Below are 24,419 nucleotides of genomic sequence, written 5' to 3'. Positions count from 1 at the left end.
TTAAAGCCACATGTCACATTTTCATTCATTCGGTCCAAGCCTTGCCTATTCCTACGGACTATCTACTTTTTTATTAACTTGGTGAAAAAAACTATGTAATTTTATTCATGTCGATTTATTATTTTATAAGTTTTTTTTTATAAGGATTAGTTTCAATGCAAAATGCAATGATCAAAATTTATACTTAAGATAAGTATCAATGATAAATATCCATTATTGGATTTTGCAATAACAGGGTTGGGATTGTGTTTTTTCTTTTCATTTTTTTTTTTTTTTTTTCAGTCAAAGAACTTGGTATTTTTAGAAATCTATATAATAAAACACAACGGTGGATCCTACGGGTATGGAGTATATATAGACACCCGAATTTAGACGGGCCCTCCATAAAAAATGCAAAAGTCCATAAATATTAGAATGGACTCCAAGGCCCAAATCTTCCAAAAATTCATTTATCTTTCCAATAAATAGTTTAGGACCCCCTCTTACTTGACCCATGGGTTAAAAACCCACCCTCTCCTAAATCATCATCACACGTCCCTCAACCCAACCCTAACCAAATATAACTCAACCTAACCGTAACTCAAATACATATTCAACCCACCATCCAAATCTATTAGACTTAAAACCCAATCCTATAACACATAATCCACCACCACCAAGCTCATTAGACTCAAAGTCTAACCACTATCCCAATAATCACAACCAATCATCACAATAACTCAAGATCATTACAAATGGACGCATGTCACCACATCTTCCGCCCTCTCAAAAAAATCTACAACCACTCCCTTACCCCCTCTTACTTCTAACCAAAACCCATTCTATTCAACTCACCTAACACTCAACCTATATGGATTGAAAGATACAACTCATTTAGATTATAAACAATCCACTTACACTCCTTCCACAAATACCCTTCCACCATCCTCAATTTACACATTACAACTCACAATTTTGTACCTTATAGACCCAAAATGAATGAAACAGTTGAGGCTGTGAACAAGAAAATCAAAAGAATCATCAAGAAGATGGTAGTCACCTACAAGGATTGGTACATCATGTTGTCTTTCACCTTCCTCGCTCATCAGATTTTATTCTGAACCTCAACTGGGGCATGTAAACACATCATTTTCGCACTCGCCTGATTAACCAACTTGTCAACCCAATTATGACAGTTCCCAATGATGGATGAATATTTCAATGCTTTATTTTGTTACTAGATATGTTTCAAAATTTTAAATGAGGTACTCAAGCAAATAAAACTTTAGAAACCACACTACGCATATGACCCAAAACATAGAGATCATCATTCTTGAGACAATCAAATACCCCTGACATTAAAACATCCCTAAAGCCTACATTATACTTAGGAAAATCCTTTCGAACACATAAAATAATAAATTAAAATCAAATAAATTTTTTCGTCAATTTTCACCAAATTCGACAAAATTACGAAAATACCCCTCATAGGGTTCACGACTATTTCACACCAAAAACCCATAAGTGACACAAACCAATATTTCCATTGAATTCCTTACGAAAAACTAATTTCAAAATATACCAAAACATCAAAAAATGACTTCGAAACGCAAAAGCCCTCTTTGAGACAAAATGATAATTTTCTAATCCTAAAAATTCAAAATTTTGAACTTAATAATTAAAATATTAATGAACATAAAGTGAAACCTTAATAAATTAAATTTAAATTTTTAAACAAATAAAATCAATTAGTTAAGCTCACGGGTCAAATTTTAAGTGGTGGCCCACCTGATATTTATTAAAAGGCCCATCCATTTGGGGTCCCAAAGAATTAAAAATATAATTATGGGGGTTTTCCAAAAATATTATTTCATTGTACGTAAGAATGGAAACCTTAATTACCCTTAGCTTAAATAGACTTAGTCAAATGAAAATTTTCCAAAAACTCTATAAATAGGAGCCTCCACAACCTAATCTCGTAAGTCAAAAAAATCCTAAGAAAGAGAGACCAAAAACTCTCCCCAACCTTCTCAAAACCCTAAATCTGAAGCCCCAAGTCCCTAACTAACACTCAAACCCCCTTTTTTACTCAAAAAACACCTAGAAATCCTTAAAATTCCTAAAACATCCAACAAATACTTAGATTTAGAAGGAGAATACCTTATCTCGAATATTGGAAGTTGATCTAGTGATAGAGACAAAAGTAGGAAGGCTTATACGAGGAACGTACTCCACCAGTACTGAAGGAATCGATTGTCACAATCACTCTAGGTAAACTTTTTTATATATTTATTTTATTGTTTAAGTCATTTTTTAGCAATGTAATTTTTGAAAAAAGTAGAAATCGTTATTTGTCGGGCGGAATTGGTGTCTAACACCTTCCAATCCCGTAACATGATCCCCGGACCTGTAATTTATTTTTCGTAGATTAGTGTTATTTATCTATTTAGAGTCATGATTCAGTTCCTAGATCGTAAAACTAGGTGGAGACTCCCAAACACCAAAAAGCGGATCAACAACCAGCGGATTGAGGGCGCTTTCAAGGCAACTTCGTATTCATTGGTATATGGAATGAAAATAGTCTTACTTGTCGAGGTTGAGATTTCCTCCTTCCAAATCTTAAAGGAAGCATAGTTGGATGAAAAAAATGGGTTCAAGCTCGATTCGATTAACTAAATTTGATAGAGGAGAAGCGATTTTCAACTATTTGTCATGGGCAGGTCTACTAACGACGAATTGCTTGTACTTACAACAAGAAAGTCAAACCTCGAAAATTTGAATCAAGAGATCCCGTCTTGAAAAAGATTATACCAATCTAAGAAGATGTTAGAGACAAATTTTGGTCAAATTACGAAGGACTATTCATCATGCAAAAGATAATGACATAAGGAGTTTTAATCCTTACAGAAATAGATAGACAAGTCTTCCCTCAACTGATCAATGCTGACACTATTCTGAAGACAAATATTCAACCATAGTTAGCCCTTTTGAGCCATTACATTCATTTCTTAACTAGTATCCAGGGAAAATCACCACAATATATATATTCCTGGCCCGCATGAGGATAAACTATGAACAGCTAAAAATAAAATAAAAATTAAAAAAGTCAAAAACTCGAACATTTGATTTTGAGATTGATTCAAATCACCTTTTCAAAATAAAAATAAACAAACCCCATGTCTAATCTATTTTATGACCTTAACTTTTTTGTATTTTTCCACTATCATTAAAAGTCCACACCCTCTCCAAAAATCCTTTCGACTCAAGGAATGGTCTAAGACATCATAATGACGATGGCAGATGGCAGTGCTACATGAAGACACCAATGATCTTGTAACTTGATCTAGACCTCAAGTTTTATTAATCATTGGAAAACTTGAGAGAAAAATCTTGATCAAATATTCGAAAAAAAAATGTCTTGAAATGTAGAGTAGCCGATCTCACGGCTCAACTTAAGTTATCGAATCATAAGAAGTTATCAAGAGGAAAATCTAGATCGATCGCTCAAGAAAGATCACCACTACAAGAGTAGAGTTGCCGATCTTGCAGCTTAATTTGAATCATCAAGACACAAAGACTCCAAGTGGGAATTGTAATGTAAAAAATTCGAAAAAAATACATACATAGCCTGAAAGGGCACAATAAAAACCTGAAAGGGCATTATGAGTAAAAGAATTAGACTATACCAAGATCAAAACTACTAGCACAATGAAAACTCAAAAAATTGTTGATGTACAAAAATGTAGAAACTGAGTCTAGTAGAAATAGTAATTAGCACCAAGGGCAATATGAGACAAAAAACTTTTAGCCCGCATGAGTATAAACTGTGAAAGACGAAAATTTTCTCGTAATTCCAAGTCCCACACTCAATCGATATTCACCCAGTACTGGGCTATGGGGATGACTCTAAATGAGCCTAAGAGCTATTGACATATATATCATCAGTAGTTGACAATCACATAAATCATCGAAGTATCAAAGATTTTTCAAAAAGTTTTCATATTTTGTATCTACAATATTTATTTGACAAAGACAAATCACAAAAATTCAAATAATTTCAAAATTATTATTTTAGTCGATGAGAAAAAATCTAGGATTTATTCAAACTTCATATTTTCAAAGAAATAGATACACCTGAGGCCAAGTAAATAAAAAATGTAGTGTTGTATATTCCTCATGGGAGGCAATGAATTCGATAATTTTGAAGGAAGAACACAATTTTTTTTTCAATGATGGACTACACTTGATGAGAAATTTGAGTATGAGGGTCTCAATTGGAAGGTTGCACTACTACCAAGAACACTTGACTTATTTCCTTTAAGTTCTCGTTGAAGTAGTAGAAATAAAGCATGTTTCATACTCCTTGGCTAATTGGGTAACCTTGGAATTTGAATGGGAATGGTGTAGGATCACTTTGACACTATTGTGCATGAAAGAATAAGTGTTGACTTTTCACTATATGTGACATCTTTATCATGGAGCCAAGGTCAACCTAAAATTATGTGGCAAGCTCCCATAGGGATAATCTGATCCTTGTATGTACCTATGTGAAGTTGTGAATAGCTTGAGAGCTTCTGGCATATGTGACGAGATGATGTTCTCGCTACTCTCACTATCAATGATTAACCTGCACAACTTATCTTAAACTTTGCAAGTGATACAGATCAAACAATGTCTTGTGGAATGGTCAACACGTTGAATGGAAAAAATATTGCAAATTACACAAAAATATGCTATCCATCTTCATCATATCCATATGCATCATAAATCTCAACTCCATCATCATTTCCAACATTATCAACATCATCCCAATGTTCGCATTTGACCTCCTCAACTAAGGTTTGTCGACTACAATACACCTCAGAGGTGTGACTAGGTTTGCCATACTTTAAGTACTTGTTCAGCTTAAGGTGTGCATAAGGGTTGGTCGATTTAGGTTTAAGAGGGGGTGATTGATTGTTGTTGTTGGTTTAATTGGGGTACGAAGGGATGGAAGTAATGTTTCTTTGGGATTGGAATAAAGGTTTAGGTCAATTGGGAGGAGTAGAGGATGGGAGGTGGAGGTACGTGTAAAAGGCTCGTGTTGGGGTTGTTTTTGAGATGGATAAGTTTTACATAAGAGAGAGGAACAAAATGATGGTAATTGGTTCGACGATTATTGTTGTAAGAAGGCTTAGAAAATGACCTGGGTTCGATCATGAAAGACTCTACCTTCAATACATTGTTGATGGTGACATGAAGAAAAGTATACTGGTGAGTAGCCAATTTCTTTTAGATATTTTTATTAAGTTCATTTAGAAAATGACCAATAGTTTGGTCTTCATTCTCATGCTAGTCATTCCTTGAAAGAAGCTAGGAGAATTCGTCCACATATTCTTGAATGCTTTGAGAACCTTGCCTACAATTTTGTAAGCTAATAAATAATGTTTGGATGTAATCTGAGGGTAAATACCTTTGGTTCAGTAATTATTTCATGACTGACCATAGTTGCATTTGCCTAAAGCCTTAACATAGTCAATCCCATTGGAGATGGTCCCACCAAGATGATACTGCCCTGATTAGCTTAAAAGTCACAAGTATGACCTTCTTATTCTCCGAAATTCCCATGTAATTGAAGAACCTTTCAACATTGGAGATACTATCAAAGAAATCTTCAATGTCTAAGATCTTATTGAAGGTAGGCATGTCCATATTACGCCTATATTCAAAAGGCCTTTCTTGTTGTCCAATGTTGTGAGGACATGGGAGTAGATTATGCATTAATATGTGTTCAGCCTCCTCAAAATCGTGGAAATACTGATTTGTGAGTAGGTGATAATGTTTTGTCTTGCATTAGGATCGCAGTATGGAAGTGGGTGAGTATGAAAGTTTATCATGGTCAAGATATGGATGTTTAGTTGGGAAAGGGGTAGTATAAGGATCTAATTCATCTATGTAATCCACATACAATACTATTATGGTCTTTGAGGAGTCATTGAAATTGTTTGATAGGTTTTGAAGAGTATTTTGAGGGTTAGATTTAGGAAAAACATGTTGTAGGTTAATATGTGATTGTTAGAGGGTGAAAGATTTGATTTTGAGGGTATAGGATTGATGTGACATGATTAGAAAATTGACAGAGGGTCGTAGGAGGTTTAGGGAGTAGTGTGGTTTGGGTAAAACCAATATTCTAGGTAGAGTTCTGATTTTGAGGGAATTTGACCTCTAGAAGAGTTTTTCGAGACTGAATTATGAGGGTTATTGAAGGAGAGATGGTGGAAATCCTTAAAGTCTTCATCTCTAAGGATTTTCTTACATTTCATCTTCTCAATTGTGTTGAAAATCATGTCTTGGACAAGGGACTCTATATTAACTATAATTTTGTTGATGATTTTTTCTTCAAATTTTTTGAATTGGGTTGCAAATTAGGCTTCTTGGACAACAAATTTGACTTCAAATTAAGCTTCTAGATAAGATTTTATGGCAAAATCACCTTCACTAACCATCTTTTGTGGATCGTAGCAAGAGTTCCAATATCGTTTGATATAACAGAAGCATATGAATCAATAGATGCAATAGGAATTAAGGGTTTGTTCATTTGGACTTCTAGAGCTAGCTTTTTTTTTTTGCTTTTAAACCCAAAAGGCCAAATGAATGATATTTGTTTGGGGTTTTTTGGCTCATGTGGATTTTAACTGATACTCAAAAATAGCTCATAACGGAAGTTGTCTAAGAGAGGTATATCTATTTGGCTTTTGTGCAAAGTCAAATATCACAAAATAGCTTATATGTAATTATCGAAATACCCTCCATGTTTATTCTAATTTTCATTCAAAACTCTCTTCCATTTTTTCAATTTTCAGCACAGAAGCTTGAAGTCGATTGATTGACTTCGCCGCTACCTTGCCTCTAGGAAAAATTATTAAAATGACCAAAATTTCCCTCAATATCCAACTAAAGACCCTGATCCCTAGGAAAATCAAATTCAAATTGAAAATCAAAATAAAATTCAAATCGAAAATTAAACTAAAATTTAATCAAAAAACCAATTTAAAATTCAAATCGAAAATCAAAATTAAAATTATTCAACCGATTAAATTAAAAAAAAAACCAACCAACCAATAAATTCAAAATCGAACTCGTTCGACCGAATCAAATTTGAAATAAAATCAAAATCAAATTAAAATTGAATCAAGCAAATCAAATTGAAATTCAAAATCAAATTACAAAAAAAATTAAAATCAAATCATAATCAAACAAAAGTCAAATTAAAATCCAATCAATTAAGCAAAGTGAAAATTAAAATCCATCAAACTTTTAAATCAAAATCCAATTTATCGATTAACATTAAAATTAAAATCTAATCGACTAATTAAAATCGATCAACCAATTTAAAACTTAAATCGACCAATCAAATTCAAAATTAAATCAATCAAAAGCAAAATCTACTCGATCAAATTAAAATTCAAATCTGATTGAATTAAAATCGAGTTCCAATCGACCAATAAATTTAAAAATGGTCTATGAGAGATCATTAAGAGAGTAGCATGGGATCACCACCCCCCATTCTCCAAAAATAAAAATATAAAAAATAAAAAAAGGGAGAAAGAAAAAAACGTGGGCATATATTTTCTTCTCCAACTTTATTTTTTCCATGTCCTCCATCTCCCTTTCTCCAACTTCTCATAATTACCCATGTCCTCCACCATTTTTCACATCTCTCCCTCTCTCATGTTTGATGGTAGAACCACCTAAAAAAGGATTAACGAAACCATTGAATGGAGGAAAAAATATTTTTTGGGACTACCCTTTAAAAAAAACAACATTTTTTCTACCACTAAACCTACAACATTCTTCTTTCTTCTTGAAAACAAGAAAATCAGCCACACCTTCTCCATTAACATCCACAATTCCTCTCTCCCACGTTGGACGACAGTCCCACTCCTTCTTCTTTTCCATTTTAAAAAGAAAAAATTCTATAACAATCATCTTCTTCCATTAACATTTTTTCGCCATTTTCAAACAAAAAAGAAAAAGAAAAATTAAGAATAGAAGATACCCTCTAACCATTTTCTTTCTTTCACTCTCTCTATTATTCTTCCTCTTCACTACACCCTTTTTTTCAACCATTCAAACAATCTAAAAAAAAAACACACTGATTTTGAAGGAAGATTCACACAACAAATTCACAAGATCACGGTACTACTCATAAGCTAGTTCGAGTTTTTGTTAAAAGAATCCAAGTGTCCGAAATCATTCGGCAAAGATAATTTTTATTTTTTTATTTACATTTTTATTTTATTTATGTATTTTTAATTTCATAATTTTTTATGTACCCAAATGGATTCATCGATTTTTAGTATATGTGGCATTAATAGTAATATTTCAGTTCTCGAAGTATTAGTGGATCGATTCATTGATTTTTAATGTTGATAATCGATTAAGTTAATTTTTTATACAAAATTAGATAGCCAACTCATTGATTTTTTTTAATCAGATCGAGTCATTGATTTTGTGATGATACAACCTATTGATTAATAATTTAATCAGATCGACTCACTAATTTTGTGATGTTAATGGATCATCTCATTGATTGACAATATTATTGGATTGACTTGTTGATTTTGGTGCACATGACGATTTCAAAAATCAAATTCCTTTGATCAAAATAGTTGAGTCGACTCTTGATTTTTTGTGCACATGACATTAAAAGTCAATTTCATATTTTTCATGATGTAACCGAATCAATTCACTAATTGTTGAGTCAACTCACTGATTTTATGTATATTTGAAGTTTCAAATAAAATTTTTCTATGAAATGGGCACATGAGTCAACTCACTGATTTTGTGTACATTGGAAGTTTAAAATCGAAATTTTTTCATGAAATGGGCATATGAGTCAATTCACTAATTTCATGTACATTAGAAATTTAAAATATAAATTTTCTATGAGATGGGCACGTTAGTCAACTTATTGATTTTGTGTACATTAGAAGTTAAAAATTGAAATTTACATGAAATGGGCACGTGAGTCAACTCACTGATTTTATGTACATTGGAAGTTTACAATAGAATTTTATATGAAATGGGCATGTGAGTCGACTCACTGATTTTGTGTACATTGAAAGTTTAAAATAAAAATTTTCTATGAAATGGGCATGTGAGTCAACTCACTGATTTTAATACACGTGGCAATTCATAGAATCAAGATTTCTTTGATTAATAATTTGTGAGTTAACTCACTGATTTTAGTACATGTGACAATTCAAAAATTGAAATTCCTTGGTTAAAAATGTGTGAGTTTACTCACTGATTTTAATACATATGGTAATTAAAAAAATCAAGATTTATTTGATTAATAATTTGTGGGTTAACTCACTAATTTTAATACATGTGGCCATTCAAAAAATCAAGATTTTATTGATTAAAATTGTTGAGTCGACTCACTGATTTTAATATATGTAGCAATTTAAAAATTAAAATTTCTTTGATTAAAAATGTGTGAGTTGACTACTGATTTTAATGCACGTGACGATTCAAAAATCTAATTTCTTTGATAACAAATGTGTGGGTCAACTCATTAATTTAGTGCATTTGGCAATTCAAAAATTAAATTTTCTTTAATAAAATGTCGTTAATTTTGTGTACATGACATTAAAAATTGATTTCACATTCTTCCAAATGAGACTGAATCGATTCACTAAATTTTGGTGTCACGTAAACCCTATTAAATCATGGGATTCCACTACACGATATTCAAAAAATCATGTAATTATTTTAACCGTAAGATTTATTTAGTAAATCCAATGCGATTTGATGATGATTGGACCATAATTTGACCTTTAGTCTTTGAATATTGACCGTGTGATATTTTTGGATCGCAGTAGAGACTGATCATTTTGATCAAGTGGGTTCGGTACCTAATATCTTTCGAAATCCGTAATCTGATCCCTTACCCATTATTCGTGAACCAATTCGATACATTTTGGAGTTATCTATGGTTCCTAGGCCTAAACTAGGTGGCGACTCCTTATTCTTTAAAAATTCTCGATTTGTATAATCGGATTCCTATTCGCTATTTAGCGACTACGGGGGGTCGAGGCAATTTCAGTTATGTGCTCCGATTTTTGTAAACTTACAATCTATTTCGATTAATTTTTGTTGTGGATTCAATAGTGTAATTGGTTTCATCAAATTTTGTCTTAAGAAAAAAGTTCCTATAAATTGACCTACGAATTTTCTTGAGATACATGTTAAAAATTTGGGCCATTACAGATGTTAAAGGCAATGTCAAACAATTTAAAATCAGACTTAAAAAGTCCATTTACGGACTTACACAAGTTTCGAGGCAATGGTATGTAAAGTTCAATGATACCATTACATCTTTTAGATTTAAGGAAAACATTGTTGAGCTGGAATATATTTGAAGGTTAGTCGAAACAAGTTTAATGTGTTGATCGTATACATGGATGATATTTTGTTAGCTAGTAATGATCTTGATTTATTCCAAGAAACTAATAATTATTTCTCTAAGAATTATAACATGTTAATATCGGTGAGGCAACATAAGCCATTGGTATATAAATCCTCAGGAATCGATATCAAGGATTATTAGAGTTGTCTCAAAAAAGATATATCAATTGAGTCCTAGAGAAATATAGCATACAATCTTGTTCTATCGGTGATGCGTTTATTGAAAATTGAGATAAGTTTAACTTGATACATTGATTGCAAAATGATTTAGAAAGGGAACAAATAAATGATATTTCAAATACCTCAATTGTTAAGAGTTTAATGTACATTCAGACCTATACCAGACCAGATATCAGTTTTGTAGTTAGAATGTTAGGTAGTGTAGACACCTTATTTTTGCATTCGCCTAATTAATTAACTCGTCAACCTGATTACTACAGTTCCCAATGATGGATGAATATTCCAATATTTTTTATTTGTTACTAGATGTGTTCCAAAGTTTGGATAAGATACTTTAAACAATCACAATTTTGGAAACCACGTTACACTACGAAAATATAACAAAAAAATATAGAAATTATCATTCTTGAGATAAAAAGAAACTTTACGAGAAAAATCATTAAAAAATGACTAAATTACCAAACTACCCTTGACATCGAAACATCCCTAAAGCCTACATTACATTTAAAAAAACTCTTTCGAACACATAAAACAACAAACTAAAATCAAATAAACTATTTCACCAATTTTCATAAAATTCGATAAAATTACGGAAACACCCCTTGTATGATCCACAATCATTTCACGTCGAAAATCCATAAGTGACAAAAACCAATACTCTCATAAAATTCTTATGAAAAATTAATTTTAAAACATCGAAAAAAAATCTCTTAACTCAAAAGTCCTTTTTGAGGGTAAAATGATAATTTTTCAATCCTAAAAATATAAAATTTTGAAACTAATAAGTAAAACAATAATTAACGTAAAGTGAAATCTTAATAAATTAAATTAAAATTTTTAAACAAATAAAACCAATTAATTAAGTCTACGGGACAAATTTTAAGTGCGGTCCACATGATATTTAATAAAAAAACCCTCCACTAGGGGTCATAAAGAATTAAAAATATAATTTAATAAATAATCCTTAATTAGGGGGTTCTCCAAAAACTTTAAAAATTCTAATTCTACCGTAAGTCAAGATTTAAAATTCTAATTAAAACAACTTAAGCTTATCTCTAAGAGACCTAATTAAATCATAATCTCAAAAAAACTCTTTAAAAAAGAGTTTCCATTACCTAAATTCATAGGTTAAGAAAAATCCTAGGAAAGATAGGCCAAAAATTCTCCTAAGACTTTTCAAAATTCTAAATCTAAAGTCCCAAGTCCATATCTAACACCCAAACCCTATTTTTTTTACCTAAAAAACACTTAAAATTTTTCAAAGCACCCCGAAAAGTCATAAAATATTCAAATCTAGGAAGAAAAAAAATCTTATCTTGGAGATCAAAAGTAGATCTAATGATGGAGACAGAAGTGGGAAGATTTACATGAGAAATGCTCTCCGTCAGTTCTGAAGTAATTGACCGTCGCAATCACCTAGGTAAAAAAGGTAAATTTTTTTTTTTAATTTTTAGGTCATTTTTTCTTGCAATATAAATTTTTGAAAAAAGTAGATATCGATGTTCGTCGGGTGGAATTGGTACCTAATACTTTACAATCCCGTAACGTGATCCCTAGACATTTTTTTTGTAGCTTAGTACTTTTTATTTGTTTAGAGTCATGTTTTAGTTCCTAGACCATAAACTAGGTGGCGACTCTCAAAAAATAAAAGGCGGATCTGCACTAGTTGATTAGGGCGCTTTTAAGTAGATATCAGAATAAACCAATAATGGACCATTGGAAAGCTACAAAGAAGTTTATGAGATATCTATAAGGGACGAAGGAATATGTTTTAACTTATAAGAGATTAGATAATCGAAAGGTGACTAGGTACTCAAATTTAGATTTTGTTGAATGTTTTGATAATAAAAGGTCTGCCTTAGATTTTGTTTTTTGCTAGCAAGTAGAATTAACTCAAAGAAGAGCATGAAGTAGAGTATTACTACTTTTATCCACTATAAAGGTTGAGTTTGTGGCATTCTTTGAGGTCACGAGTCACGTTTTGTGGTTATGAATGTATCTCAAGACTTGGAGTTATTGATTTTATAGCCAGATTACTGAAGATATATTATGATATATTGCAATTGTATTCTTTTTTAAGGATGAAAAATATTCGAACGGTGCAAAGCACATAAAAGTCAAGTACTTGGTGGTTATAGAGAGAGTCCAAAAATACTTAGTGTCAATCGAGAACTCTAATACCACTCAAATGATAACTGATACATTGACAAAATGGTTATTACCAAAAGCTTATAAAGAACATATTATTAGGATGAGTTTTTTGAAAAAATCTCTTATGTGTTAGAAATATATTATTTTTGAAGTGATTATGTAATTGACATTAACATTAATAATAAATAAAATTTTGTTTCTGCTTATTTCCTATCTATATTTATGTTATAATCATATTTTGTTTTGGACTTAAGTAATACATGCAATGTCTTAACAAGACAAATTATAGGGGCATAATTAAACGTTATATTAGGAAAGGTATTAATGGTGTGGTACATGGAAGGAAGTACAGCATAGATGACATATAAACATCATGACTCGTATTAGTATCTAACTGAAATATAGTATTATAGTATCTAATTAAATATTGGAATTATTGACAAGATTTCAAAATTTGTGATCACATGTAAAAATATTTTGGTTATAGAATCTTAAATTGAGTCTTTTTCAAAAGTAAATTATTTTGTAAAAGGAAAATTTACTTTGACACAATCGGTCTAATAGATCAAGTAGGACAACGTAAGAACCTAATTAATGTAGGGCACATTGACCTACATGTTTTAAGTTTTTGACTTAAACGAGGATTCTATTGTTATAGAAACATCAACAATTAAGGATATACCTTAATATATTAGAAATAGAAATAACTCTTTAAGTCTTAGAAGAAAACCTTGATTGATAGGAATCCTACTAAATGAGGATTCTTAGGTTATCTATTCCCATTTATTTAAGTGGATCAGTATCCTACAATAGGCATGAGCAAAAACATGAATAACAACAAAGAGAATATGATTTTGAATCGTGGTGATCTCCATCAATCACAAAAGTCCTAAGTCAAACCAATATAGAGAGGGAAGAGAAAGTGGGTCTGGAAATTAGAGTATGTGGATCAAGGTTTACACGATTTGGGATTTACACATCTTGGATCTCAACACATTTGATCACAAAACATGTGGATTGGGAAAGGCACACCTCCAACTTATTAGATCATCAATTTAACTTACGACACAAGGTATACCTCCTTGAATCCAACCTTTCATTTGGTTAGTTGGAAAAAATTGTGTTGTCCCTTAAAGGAAGGGGGGCTTGGACTTAGAAGGAGTAAATACTGGAACTCCATCGATCTCATGAAACTATATTAGAAAGTTGTTTAGAATGAATCCATATGGAATAGATGGGTAAGAGCTCACTATGTAAAAAAACGAGGATATTTGGAGATACCAACCTCCAAATGATGCTTCTTAATAGATCAGTGTCTCAAAACACTTATCTATCCGCACTTTTCCTTGGCATTTATCTCGATTTCTGTAATTATTTTATTAGATTAGGTAAATTAGCATGTTAAACCTTAATTTATTACATTTCATGTTATGCCATTCGAATTAAGTTTAAGTGCACAAAATAATTGTAATTTTTGAAAAACTGATCGCGTGTGTTCACTTTACAGGTTAATGATTAACCTATCCAGATAAACACCAAATCAATCAATCAAGAGTACACTATAATCAGGAAATCCAATCAAGTAACCAAGCAAAAATAGAGATGTGGATGTTTCGAGATCAAGGTGGAGTAGTCACAAAGTAATGTGGCGCAGTCCACCTCGAATTGATCCCCCTAAAAATTTTCCAATTTTCTTTGCACATGAGATTATATGCAAGAGTGATAACGATTATTTTTAGATCCTTTTAGAGCACTTCATGTTTATAAATAAATCATTTTTCCAATTAGGAAATAGTCTTTGGGCCCTTGTCCCTTCTCTCTTTTCCCCCCAATGCTCTTGACATTTTCTTTGTAATTTTCATTTTGTAGTTAGGTTTTATTTCAACACCTTCTATAATTTCTCAAGGAAATAGTGTATCTTAGTTACCATGAATACAAATGTTATTTCTTCTATTTCTTCTTGTATCCTTGCAATGATCATAGGCTAAACTCCCTCTATTACTAAGATGAGGAAGCCTGTGGTAAGCTTTAATTTTACATTATTTCTTTGTCTTTCTATGTTCTTTATGTTGTTTGTAGAATTATTTTCAAGATTTTATCCAACTCTAATGGATCACAGCTTTAAATGAATTTCTACACCTCATATGTTTAACTTAGATGTTTTATGCTTAGATAAGATCAAGATAGAACAAACTTAATATAGATATTTAATAGTAGGGACTTCACACATTTATGAGTGAAGGAGTCCTAACTATAATATTTTTTTCAAGCTTCATGCCATATCTTCCAACCTAAGGAGCTTATACCAAGCTCTTGAGGTTGAGTGCAAAGAAGGATAGACTTAAATACAGTTTTATTTGCTAATCCTAGGTTACTGTAATTGCTAATAACTTTATTTATCTTATTTTCTTAATATATGTTTCCTTTCTATTGCTTTATTTTCCAACAACATCTTCTCTCCATTAACGTCATTCTTGTTAATTTGGTAACATCCCCATTTTCTCTTAGGTTCAATCCCCTTACTTGTCGACAAGCTAATAAGAGTATAAAAATATTAATTTCTGATGAGATAACAACGACGACATCATTAATCTTGGAGAGGTATTTTGCTTGTTAGAACTTGGATGACAAATAATATAAGATTCACCATTGATGATGGTTCAACTATAGACTTTTGGAAAGACCCTTGGCTAAAAGATGGTTCTTTGATCAATCAATATGGTAGATATCCAATATTCCAAATGGAAAGTAACCTAAGTGTGATCGATAAAAGGAGTGACCAAAGACTTTCATTCCATTTCTTTTGATTTCGTTTGGCGTGAATCGTACCAAGTGGCAGATTGGCTAGAAAAAAGTGGAATTTCTTGTAAAGGTCTGTTTGTGTTATTTGGAAGTTTTCCTTTTGATATTTCCTTGTTATGCTTACAGGATATGTTTTGTTTATTGATTTGTCTTTACCGCTTTTTAATAAAAGGGTGGGGCCCTTAACAACCCTAGATTATAGATAAAAACCTTTAATCTTTTGGACCATGAACATATTTCTTGAGATATATACATAATTTTTTATTTTGGAAAATTATAGACTAATAGTTATGTGTATAAAGATTTATTATGGATAAAATCTCACAATAAAAGTATAAAAAAAAACTTAGAAAAGTATTATTAAAGAATTTTAATGTTAAATGACTAAAAGATGAAAAACAATAAAGTGGGTTAAAAAGATTAAAAGAGAAGATATAATAAAGTTAGAAGTGAAAAGTAAAGGAAATAAAGTAAGCCCTACTATTACTATTAAAAAAATTAGGTTAAGAAGTAAAAAAATAAAAAAATAAAATGGGTTAAAGAGAAGATATAATAAAATTAGAGGAAGTGAAGAAGAAAGACAAAAAAAGTGTGGTGTAACTAGATTGATGGGACATTTGTTTACCCATAAAATTGTAGTTGAGAGGACATTTATCCCCAACTCAAAAGATACCAAAATATAGCAAGTCAGTTGTGTTTTATTATATATTAGAGTTCGCCTGTGCCTATGACATATGCATTATCTCTAGGCTTAAGGTTGTAAAAAAGGAAAAATATAAATAAGAGGGTATCATTAAAAAAATCTTTGAATATGACATGAAAATTAGTAGTGAGATGTGAAAACATTAGATGTTGGATGGCCCCAAAAGCACCACAACATTATCATTTGATAAGTCAATGAGAAGTTGAGCAGTTTTACGTAGACAGTGAGAAGTTGGGAAGTCAAGTAATCGTTGACTTTTCTTTTAGAGGTTTCAACCCTTTTCTATCACAAAGACCTAACAAAATGGGATGGTTGTCCCTCCCTTTATCTCCATAAAGAATGTATTTGACAATCATATTATTTTACCCCTAAACCTCGAAGATGTAGCACGCGCAAACTTCAACACATTTACATCTTTTAAAAATAATTTTGCTAGTTAATCACAAACAGTTAGAATCTTACAAATAAGTTCTAATTATAAAAAAAAAAAAGCAGATTTATCAAAACATGCACAACATTTCGTATATTTATCAAAACGGTACACTGTAGTAATTAATTCCGAAAATGATAAATTTATCATTTTCAAAATTAATTTTTTTTACCAAAATGGTAAAAAAAGTAAAATATATATTTTTTTAACCGAAAATGCCCTTTTTTATTTTTTAACTGAAATTACGAAAATAAAATTGATTTCGGTAAAAAAAAAATTGAAAATACATATGATTGTTGGATTACCGAAAGAGAGTGAATCTTTTTAGTTGGATTTTCATTTTTTTAAGGTTAAAATTGTAAATATATATGTAAAACCAAAAAAGGGTATTTTCGGTATAAAAAAAAATATTTTACTGTTTTTACCGTTTTGGTAAAAAATATTAATTCTGAAAACGGTAAATTTACCATTTTCGGAATTAATTTCTACAGTGTACCATTTTGGTAATTAATTTCGAAAACTCTACCGTTTTGGTAAGTTCGTGTAAAAAAAATTTAGAAATCGATTCAAATCAATTGAATTGATTTTCCAATGAGTTAATGAGAATGCTTAACATTTTAGCGAATCCAAATGTGATCCATTAGGAATCCCATCCAAATCATCAATCACATTCTAGAAAGTATACAAGTTATATTATGGCATAATTTTAAAATTGTCAAATGGACTCAAAACTCAGCTGAGTGAACTCAGTCAATTGGATTTGGGTGAAAATCCAGTCAAAAGTTTGATGGAGCCACCTCGAGTCAACTAAAAAATTATTGAGTCAACTCAATTTGAAATTGTAATGAATCAAGTAAAATACTGATAAAATTATTTCTCTATATACAAATTTTTTTAGATAATAAAAAATAAATTTATTTATTTATTTTAAACTATAAACATTTTCTTTAAATATTGACAAATTTATATATTGCATTTGAGTCATCCGAGTTGTTTAACAAATTTTTGACTTGACTCGACTCAGTAGATATTCTAGTCGAGTCGGGTTTTGAAACTATGCTAGGCTAGGTAGTATCATTATAACTATCAGGTGAGACATGTACCCATACTTGTATCCAACTTTGTATCCATCCAATATTTATGAATTTTTTTTAAGGATGTATGTATTCATCTCACACTTAAATTTCGGGTTAATATTGGATTTAGGGCCGGTAATGATTCGAAATATTCCTAATGTCCGAACCGGTCTAAATCAATCCGATCTTCAAAAACATGAAAAATCAGATTCGGATTGAAATCTCATATCTGATATGATTTCGGATACACTCCAATTCTATCTAAAAGCAATTTGATCTGAACATATTTTAATATTCTTGTTATTATTTATAATTTCATATAAATATATATAGATAACACGTTTTAGTATTTTAGGTTTCTCGCTATATTTGTAGTTGAAAAGTGGATTCTTTTTAAAAATTTTGAACATTGATAATTTGAAAATAAGCCATGTGTTCGGATCTGATTGATTTCGGATTAAGGATGAAATGAAATGGATCAGATTCGGTTCGCAGATTCATTAATCAGATCAAGGACATTATGAAAATAATTGGATTGAGTAGTACTGATCCGGTACTGAACCGATCTGTTGCCAGCCCCTAATTGGATTGGAATTTGGAATTTGATATATATGACTCGAGAAATAGCACATGATCCTGATAGTGCAACTAAACAGTTAATTGTTGAGATTTTATTTATGCTATCCTTATCCTCATTGTACATATCACGATGATGATGATCACCCTAAGGATAATTTCCAACTGTTGGATTTTATGCCTATCCTAATAGTACATATCCCAATGATAAGGATAATTTCCCTAGTAAAGTGAATTTTTTATTTAATTTTCTTAAGAATCACTAATCAAAGACGATTTAGTGTGTGGGTCCACAATATTTAAACATTTAAGTCATTTTCAGTGGGCCCAAAGGAGAAAAGCGTAGTAAGTAAGATATGGAAGCATTGAATGTTGGATGGCCCCTGAAACACTGCAAAGCATTATATATACATAAGTAGTATTAAACAGACGTACTGGACTTCTAAGACACACAAGTGAGAAACTCTATATCTTGATTAGTTAATAAGTTTTGGCAAAGAAGTGGTGTCAGGTGCGCGCACGAGGTGGTGAGAAAATAAAAAATGGCTACTCATTTCGGGTACCTTGACTATAATTGGTGAAACCATTTTAAGAAGATGGATAGTTGGCGTAACTTCTTTAAGACTGCTCCTCATGATTCTGATATCCTTGAGGTTATCAAGTATGGAATCTACGTCGCTGCTTTGGATTAGCCAAACAAATTCAGGGCTTAAAGGGATGATATTGCTGAGTTAGTAGGGTTTAACACTAATACTATTGTTTCCTCTGGGCTCTGATGGTGATGATGATACTGAATGATCAATATGAGAGTGATGAGAAGAAGAACGTTAGACGACCAATCGTTGAACAAGTGACAACATCATTAAAGGAGGATAATATTAAAGATGAACATTTGATTGTTGGGGAGATCAAAGATCAGCTTCTTCTTCATCTATCAAAGAGTAATGATGATCAGGTCTACTAATTATCTCTTAATTAATTAACACTACTTCTAGTTTAATTTTACTAATTATTTACTTCTCCATGGTTGGTTAGAAAGAAAAGAGTCAATGGTTCAATGTTGCTTGCTTACATGCATTTTTCAATTTTTTTTTCTTTTTTAATTTGTTGGTTCTAATTTCTAACTGGTTGTTGGTTACAGTCTGATGGGATATTGTTGAAATCATTAAGGAGGCTTCAATTAATGGAACTCTCATTCGAGACTCTCAAGGTTTGAATTATAATTTAATATATATGTTACTTTTAGTTAATCCCCAACTAATTAAAATTTTTGTATATCTTTTTAATTAATTTTCTTCTGATTCTGATGTAGTGGATACAACTTCTCATGCATAATGGAGTTCCTTTAATTAATTTTCTGATGATTTAATTTTTAAGATACGGACATTGGAAATGTTGTTAACTCTCTTCGGAAGAAGTACAAATCAGAGCAGATTCGTAACATTTCTCAGACTCTTATTATGTATGATCAAATAAAATATATGATCTTATTATCTCTTTAATTAATAAATAAGTTATACATGCCATAATACTTAATTTAATGGACTACACTAGCTAATTAGCAAACTTTTTATTTGTCTATTAATTCAAATTTTCAAATTCTTGAGTTGTTTGTTGATGATTAACTTTAAATTTGAATATTGCAGTGGGTAGAGGAAAGTGGTAGATGAATGATCAATGTTACACCAACTATTATATCGGATTGTGTTATCATTTCTGTTAATAAAACCTCATCTGTTGTTGACAAAGAAAATGTTTCTAATTATCAAAATCACTTGGAATATGACAAAAAAAACCTTTCTAATACTACAGAGCTCTCTCAACCTCAGCCTCAGCTTCAGGTAATAGTGATCATAGTTTTTCTTCATATATTAATTCTAATTAAAGTACAAATTCATGATTAAATTCTATTTTTGTTGTGTGTGATCATAAGAATGATTATGAAAGGAAAGATAACAGTGATAAAAAGAATGATGATCATGGTCATGAGAAGAACATGAAACGAGCGACCATGACATCAAAGAATGAGAGTTTGAGGGAGGTTTTGATGATCAAAGAACATCTTCTTCTATCCAATAATAAATATGAGGTTTGTCTCTTTACAAATATACTAACTAATCTATATATCCAAAAATATTCTTCATATTTGTTTAGTTACAATTTAAAATTCTGTTGTTTATGGATCAAAGATTTTATTATCTTTTGTTTACGTACGTACATAATTTTTTGAATTTAATTTTTGTTGGTTGTTGCTAATAGTCTAATAATGGGGTGTTGTTGGGATTGTTAAAGAGGTTTCAATTGATGGATATTTCTGTCCAGACTCTCTAGGTTTGAATCCTCAACTAAAACTAAAATTTCTGTTACAAAAAATCTTGTTTGTTGATGAGGATTTGTTTTAATTGTATCTATTATTTTAAGAAATTGGATTGGATTCTCTAATTAAATTCATTTATTTATTTATTTCCTTCCTTCCTTGATGTCTGGAGAAGTTGGTGGACTACGTCTCATACATGCATGGAGTTCCTTTAATTAATTTCCTAATGATTTAATTTGCAGGATATAGAGATTGGAAATGTTGTTAAGTCTCTTCGGAAGAAGCACAAATCAGATTAGATTCGTAACATTTCTCACACTCTAATCATGTATGATCAAATAAAATGATCTTATTATCACATTAATTAATTACGTGTATTTCTTCTATCTATTCCATTCCCCAACCTACAATTGAAAATTTGAATTGATGGATGGATACTAATATAAAATTGCTTTCTGATTTACTAATCAAATCTAATATGGAATTATTTCTTTTTATATTATATTTTTGTAATTATTTCTTTAGAGTTTAAACTATTTTTTTTTTACTTTGAATTGCAGTGACTGAGTGGAGGAAAATGGTAGATGAATGGATTAAAGTTACATCATCAACTATCGTAGTTAGTGATCAACGTGGACAACCCTTTGTTCTAAAAATACAACCACCTAATGATCATACAAATGTTCTCATCAACAATTAAATTGCAAATAGATTTTCAATTGGACTCTTAGCACCCCTCATCAAAGAAACATTAACTTGTATATTAAAATTAGAAAAATAACCTTACCATAGAAATTATTCAATTTTTTATTAAGTTTTTTTTTGCTAACCCAATGTCCAGACCAGCTTGTGCGCACCACGACTAATCTCGGGGAAGACTACCACAGTAACCCACCGTCAAATAATCATAAATAAATAAATAAATAATAAAAAATAAGAAATAAAAAATAAAAAATAAAATAAAATATTTAATTTTTTATAAGTTCATATATATGTAAAAGTAAGAAGTATTACTATGCTACTGTTAATGGGTGCATTTGAATAAATTCATATGGTTCCCACATAAAGGCTTGGACAAAGACAGGTTAGTTTCAACTGGCTTCATACATCTTACATATTGTAAGACAATTATATTTCCTAAGCATCCATCAACCAATAAACTTATGCCGTAAGTATCCTAGAAACATGAGAGCATAAGACGGAGAGTTTTTTATATTTTGTTTTTGGCGGGGGATCAAGTTTTTTTTGGCTAATGGTTAAAAATGAGGGCATTTAAATCATTTTTCATTAATCTACTAAGAGAGCTCAAGGAGCAAGGCGTCAGTTTAAAAATTATTCACAAAAAGGAAAGAGGTTATGTCTAAATCACCAAATATTTAATAACTAGTACTTAATAATCTTTATAAATAAAATCCACAAAGACAAATAAGAATCCAACAATCTTTAAGTCTCACAATTGCCTAGCACAAATACTAAAGGTCTTGAAGCTTGTCCTTCATCAACTTCAAGCATCTCCACAACACAAGAATCGCCACGCAACGATACAAAAGAAGAGAAGAAACAACACAAAAGGGGATGGTGCCTGTGCAAAACTTTTCTTCTTTGTCTGCCCAGCATTTCCAGCATTTGAGAGCGCCTGTTTCTCAGGATCCGCTAGTATCAGGGATGGAGCCAAGGGAATGTAAGGAGAAGGCATTTGTTTCATCTCTTGTGATTGTAACAGTGGTTGCTTCAGATTCTGATGTTGGAGCACATTAGAATTTACTTGAATAGGATTCACGTCAGGCTGTAAGCGTTGTGCAACGTTAATGTTTGCCTGTTGGGATGCACTCACAGAACTTTGCTTTAAGGATCCCACACCACCACCCTGATGCATTGAAGTTGGTGCGTCTCCCGATTCCAATGTCGAACTAGGTTTCAGTGAATTCATCATATCGACTAGTGTAGTCTTTCTGTGCATATTAGAATTTAATTGAGTAGGATTCATGTTAGACTGTAAACCAGTCACACCGCGTTGTGGCAACGTAATGTTTGCCTGTTGGGGTGCAGTCGCAGTATTTTGTTGCAATGAACTTTGTGGTGCTTGTCCTGATTCCAACGTCGAACTAGGCTGCATTGAACTCATCATATTAGATTGAGTACTTGGAACCCCTAAATGGGTTGATAAAGGAGGCATGGAACCATGTTGCATGCTTGTCGCAGCAGAGGACTGCATGTTTGTTGCTACAGAATTTTGCAAGTTCATTGGTTGCATCTGTGGGTTCATCTGGTTGTCGTGCTGAGTCGGCAAAATTTGAGATTGTGGTTGCGACTGCTGCTGTTGCATGGAGAGCGGGTGGCTGCCAGATGGCTGAAGTTGTTGCTGTTGTCCTTGAAGCTGTGAAGGAATGATCTTTCTGGGCCTATGAGTATTTAGAAAAGTAACAATCTGCTTCTCATAGTGACCGAGCTTCTCACTGAAACCAGGTGGAATATTATTCTTGGGCACTTGTAAGAATGATATAAAGCGCTCCAACATGATCTTCATCATTTGGAGCTTCTCAATTTGTTCTTTTGATGGCTGCGGAAGAGAGTCGGTCTGCCAAACAATGAAAGCTTATAGAATTAAGCCAATAAAATAAGCTATAAAAGATTTGAAAATTAAATAAATAGTACCTGTTGGCACTTGAGAGTGATCTTTTGGTGCATTTCAGTCAGATCAGGTAAATACATTTCCTTCATAGATTTAATCTGTAAAATAAAACATAAATTTTTTCTAATGTAAGAACCTACATATATTAAGGTGTTACACTCTGAATAGTTTTTCTCTTTTATATCAATCTTCACAAAGCACGTTCACAAACACATGTTCCCTATAGTTAATACCTACGGAGTCTGAGCTGGCAGAAGATATACGAGCTAGCTATACTTGCTCCCCCACTCAACAAGGGTCACATGGACCGCTCTTGAATCGACCCATTTTTCCTTATCCAAAAGGGAGACATTCCATTTTTATGCAACAAAATACATGCATCATATCATATTATTATTTAAAAATAATTTTTCCTTGTAGAAAATATCTATAAAATTTGTCTTATCAAAATATATATATTATACATTTCATATTTGTTTTCTAGACCTTTGGACAAAAGGTTTTGAGATGTATCAAGGACCATTGGATTTGAGTATTTCTGTCAAGGGCTTGAAATCAATGTGTATTACATATGGTCCTGGTTCATGATAAAAATGCCCAAATCCAATGGCTACATATCATCAATTGCGTTGATTTTAAGTGTATACATCCTTAATTTTCAGTGGGCCAAAAAGTGTGCCAAGTTGAATTAGCAGGATGTGGGCACGGAACATTCAATGGTTATGAGTTATGACAGCAATGCCCTAGATTTATAATATTATAAAATTGCAACCTAAATCAGAAAGAAACAATGACTATACATACAAACAAGTTAAAGTGAAATATAAAAGAAGTGAGAAATCACCTTTTGATACACCTAAATCAGAAAGAAACAATGACTATACATACAAACAAGTTAAAGTGAAATAAAAAAGTAAGAAATCACCTTTTGATAAACCTCTTCTTGCCAGTCACCCGCATTTGCATGGTGTGTTTGAGCTGTAGAATCTATAGATGCTTAAGAGAGATGAGACAGAAATAAGAATTACTAACTACTACTTCCATCAGCAAAAGAACATTGTTTCCAAAAGGAAAGAAGAAACATTATATGCACAATTCAAGACTACTGCATTAGTTGTTGT

The 24,419-nt window shown here is 31.5% G+C and overlaps 1 protein-coding gene across 5 annotated transcripts in view; it reads right to left on the bottom strand.

Annotated features, from left to right (window-relative positions):
* Window positions 1-22,020: 22,020 nt before the first annotated feature.
* Window positions 22,021-24,419, bottom strand: part of LOC147400577 (mediator of RNA polymerase II transcription subunit 15a-like) — a 67,646-nt gene continuing 65,247 nt past the window's right edge. For 2 of the 5 annotated variants that reach the window (XM_086446269.1, XM_086446274.1), the window contains 3 exons: window positions 24,224-24,294; window positions 23,322-23,396; window positions 22,021-23,244 (listed from right to left, as the gene is read on the bottom strand). In XM_086446269.1, the coding sequence (XP_086302395.1) occupies window positions 22,171-23,244; window positions 23,322-23,396; window positions 24,224-24,294 (1,220 nt within the window). In that variant the 3' untranslated portion in view covers window positions 22,021-22,170. The remainder of the gene's footprint in view (window positions 23,245-23,321; window positions 23,397-24,223; window positions 24,295-24,419) is intronic. The other 3 variants (XM_086446270.1, XM_086446275.1, XM_086446276.1) reach the window with 2 other exon arrangements.

Source organism: Akebia trifoliata, chromosome 6 (genome assembly GCF_017979445.1).
Source record: "Akebia trifoliata isolate Shusen 1 chromosome 6, ASM1797944v1, whole genome shotgun sequence".
Lineage (NCBI taxonomy): Eukaryota > Viridiplantae > Streptophyta > Magnoliopsida > Ranunculales > Lardizabalaceae > Akebia > Akebia trifoliata.
This window is presented reverse-complemented; position numbering and strand designations above follow the sequence as displayed.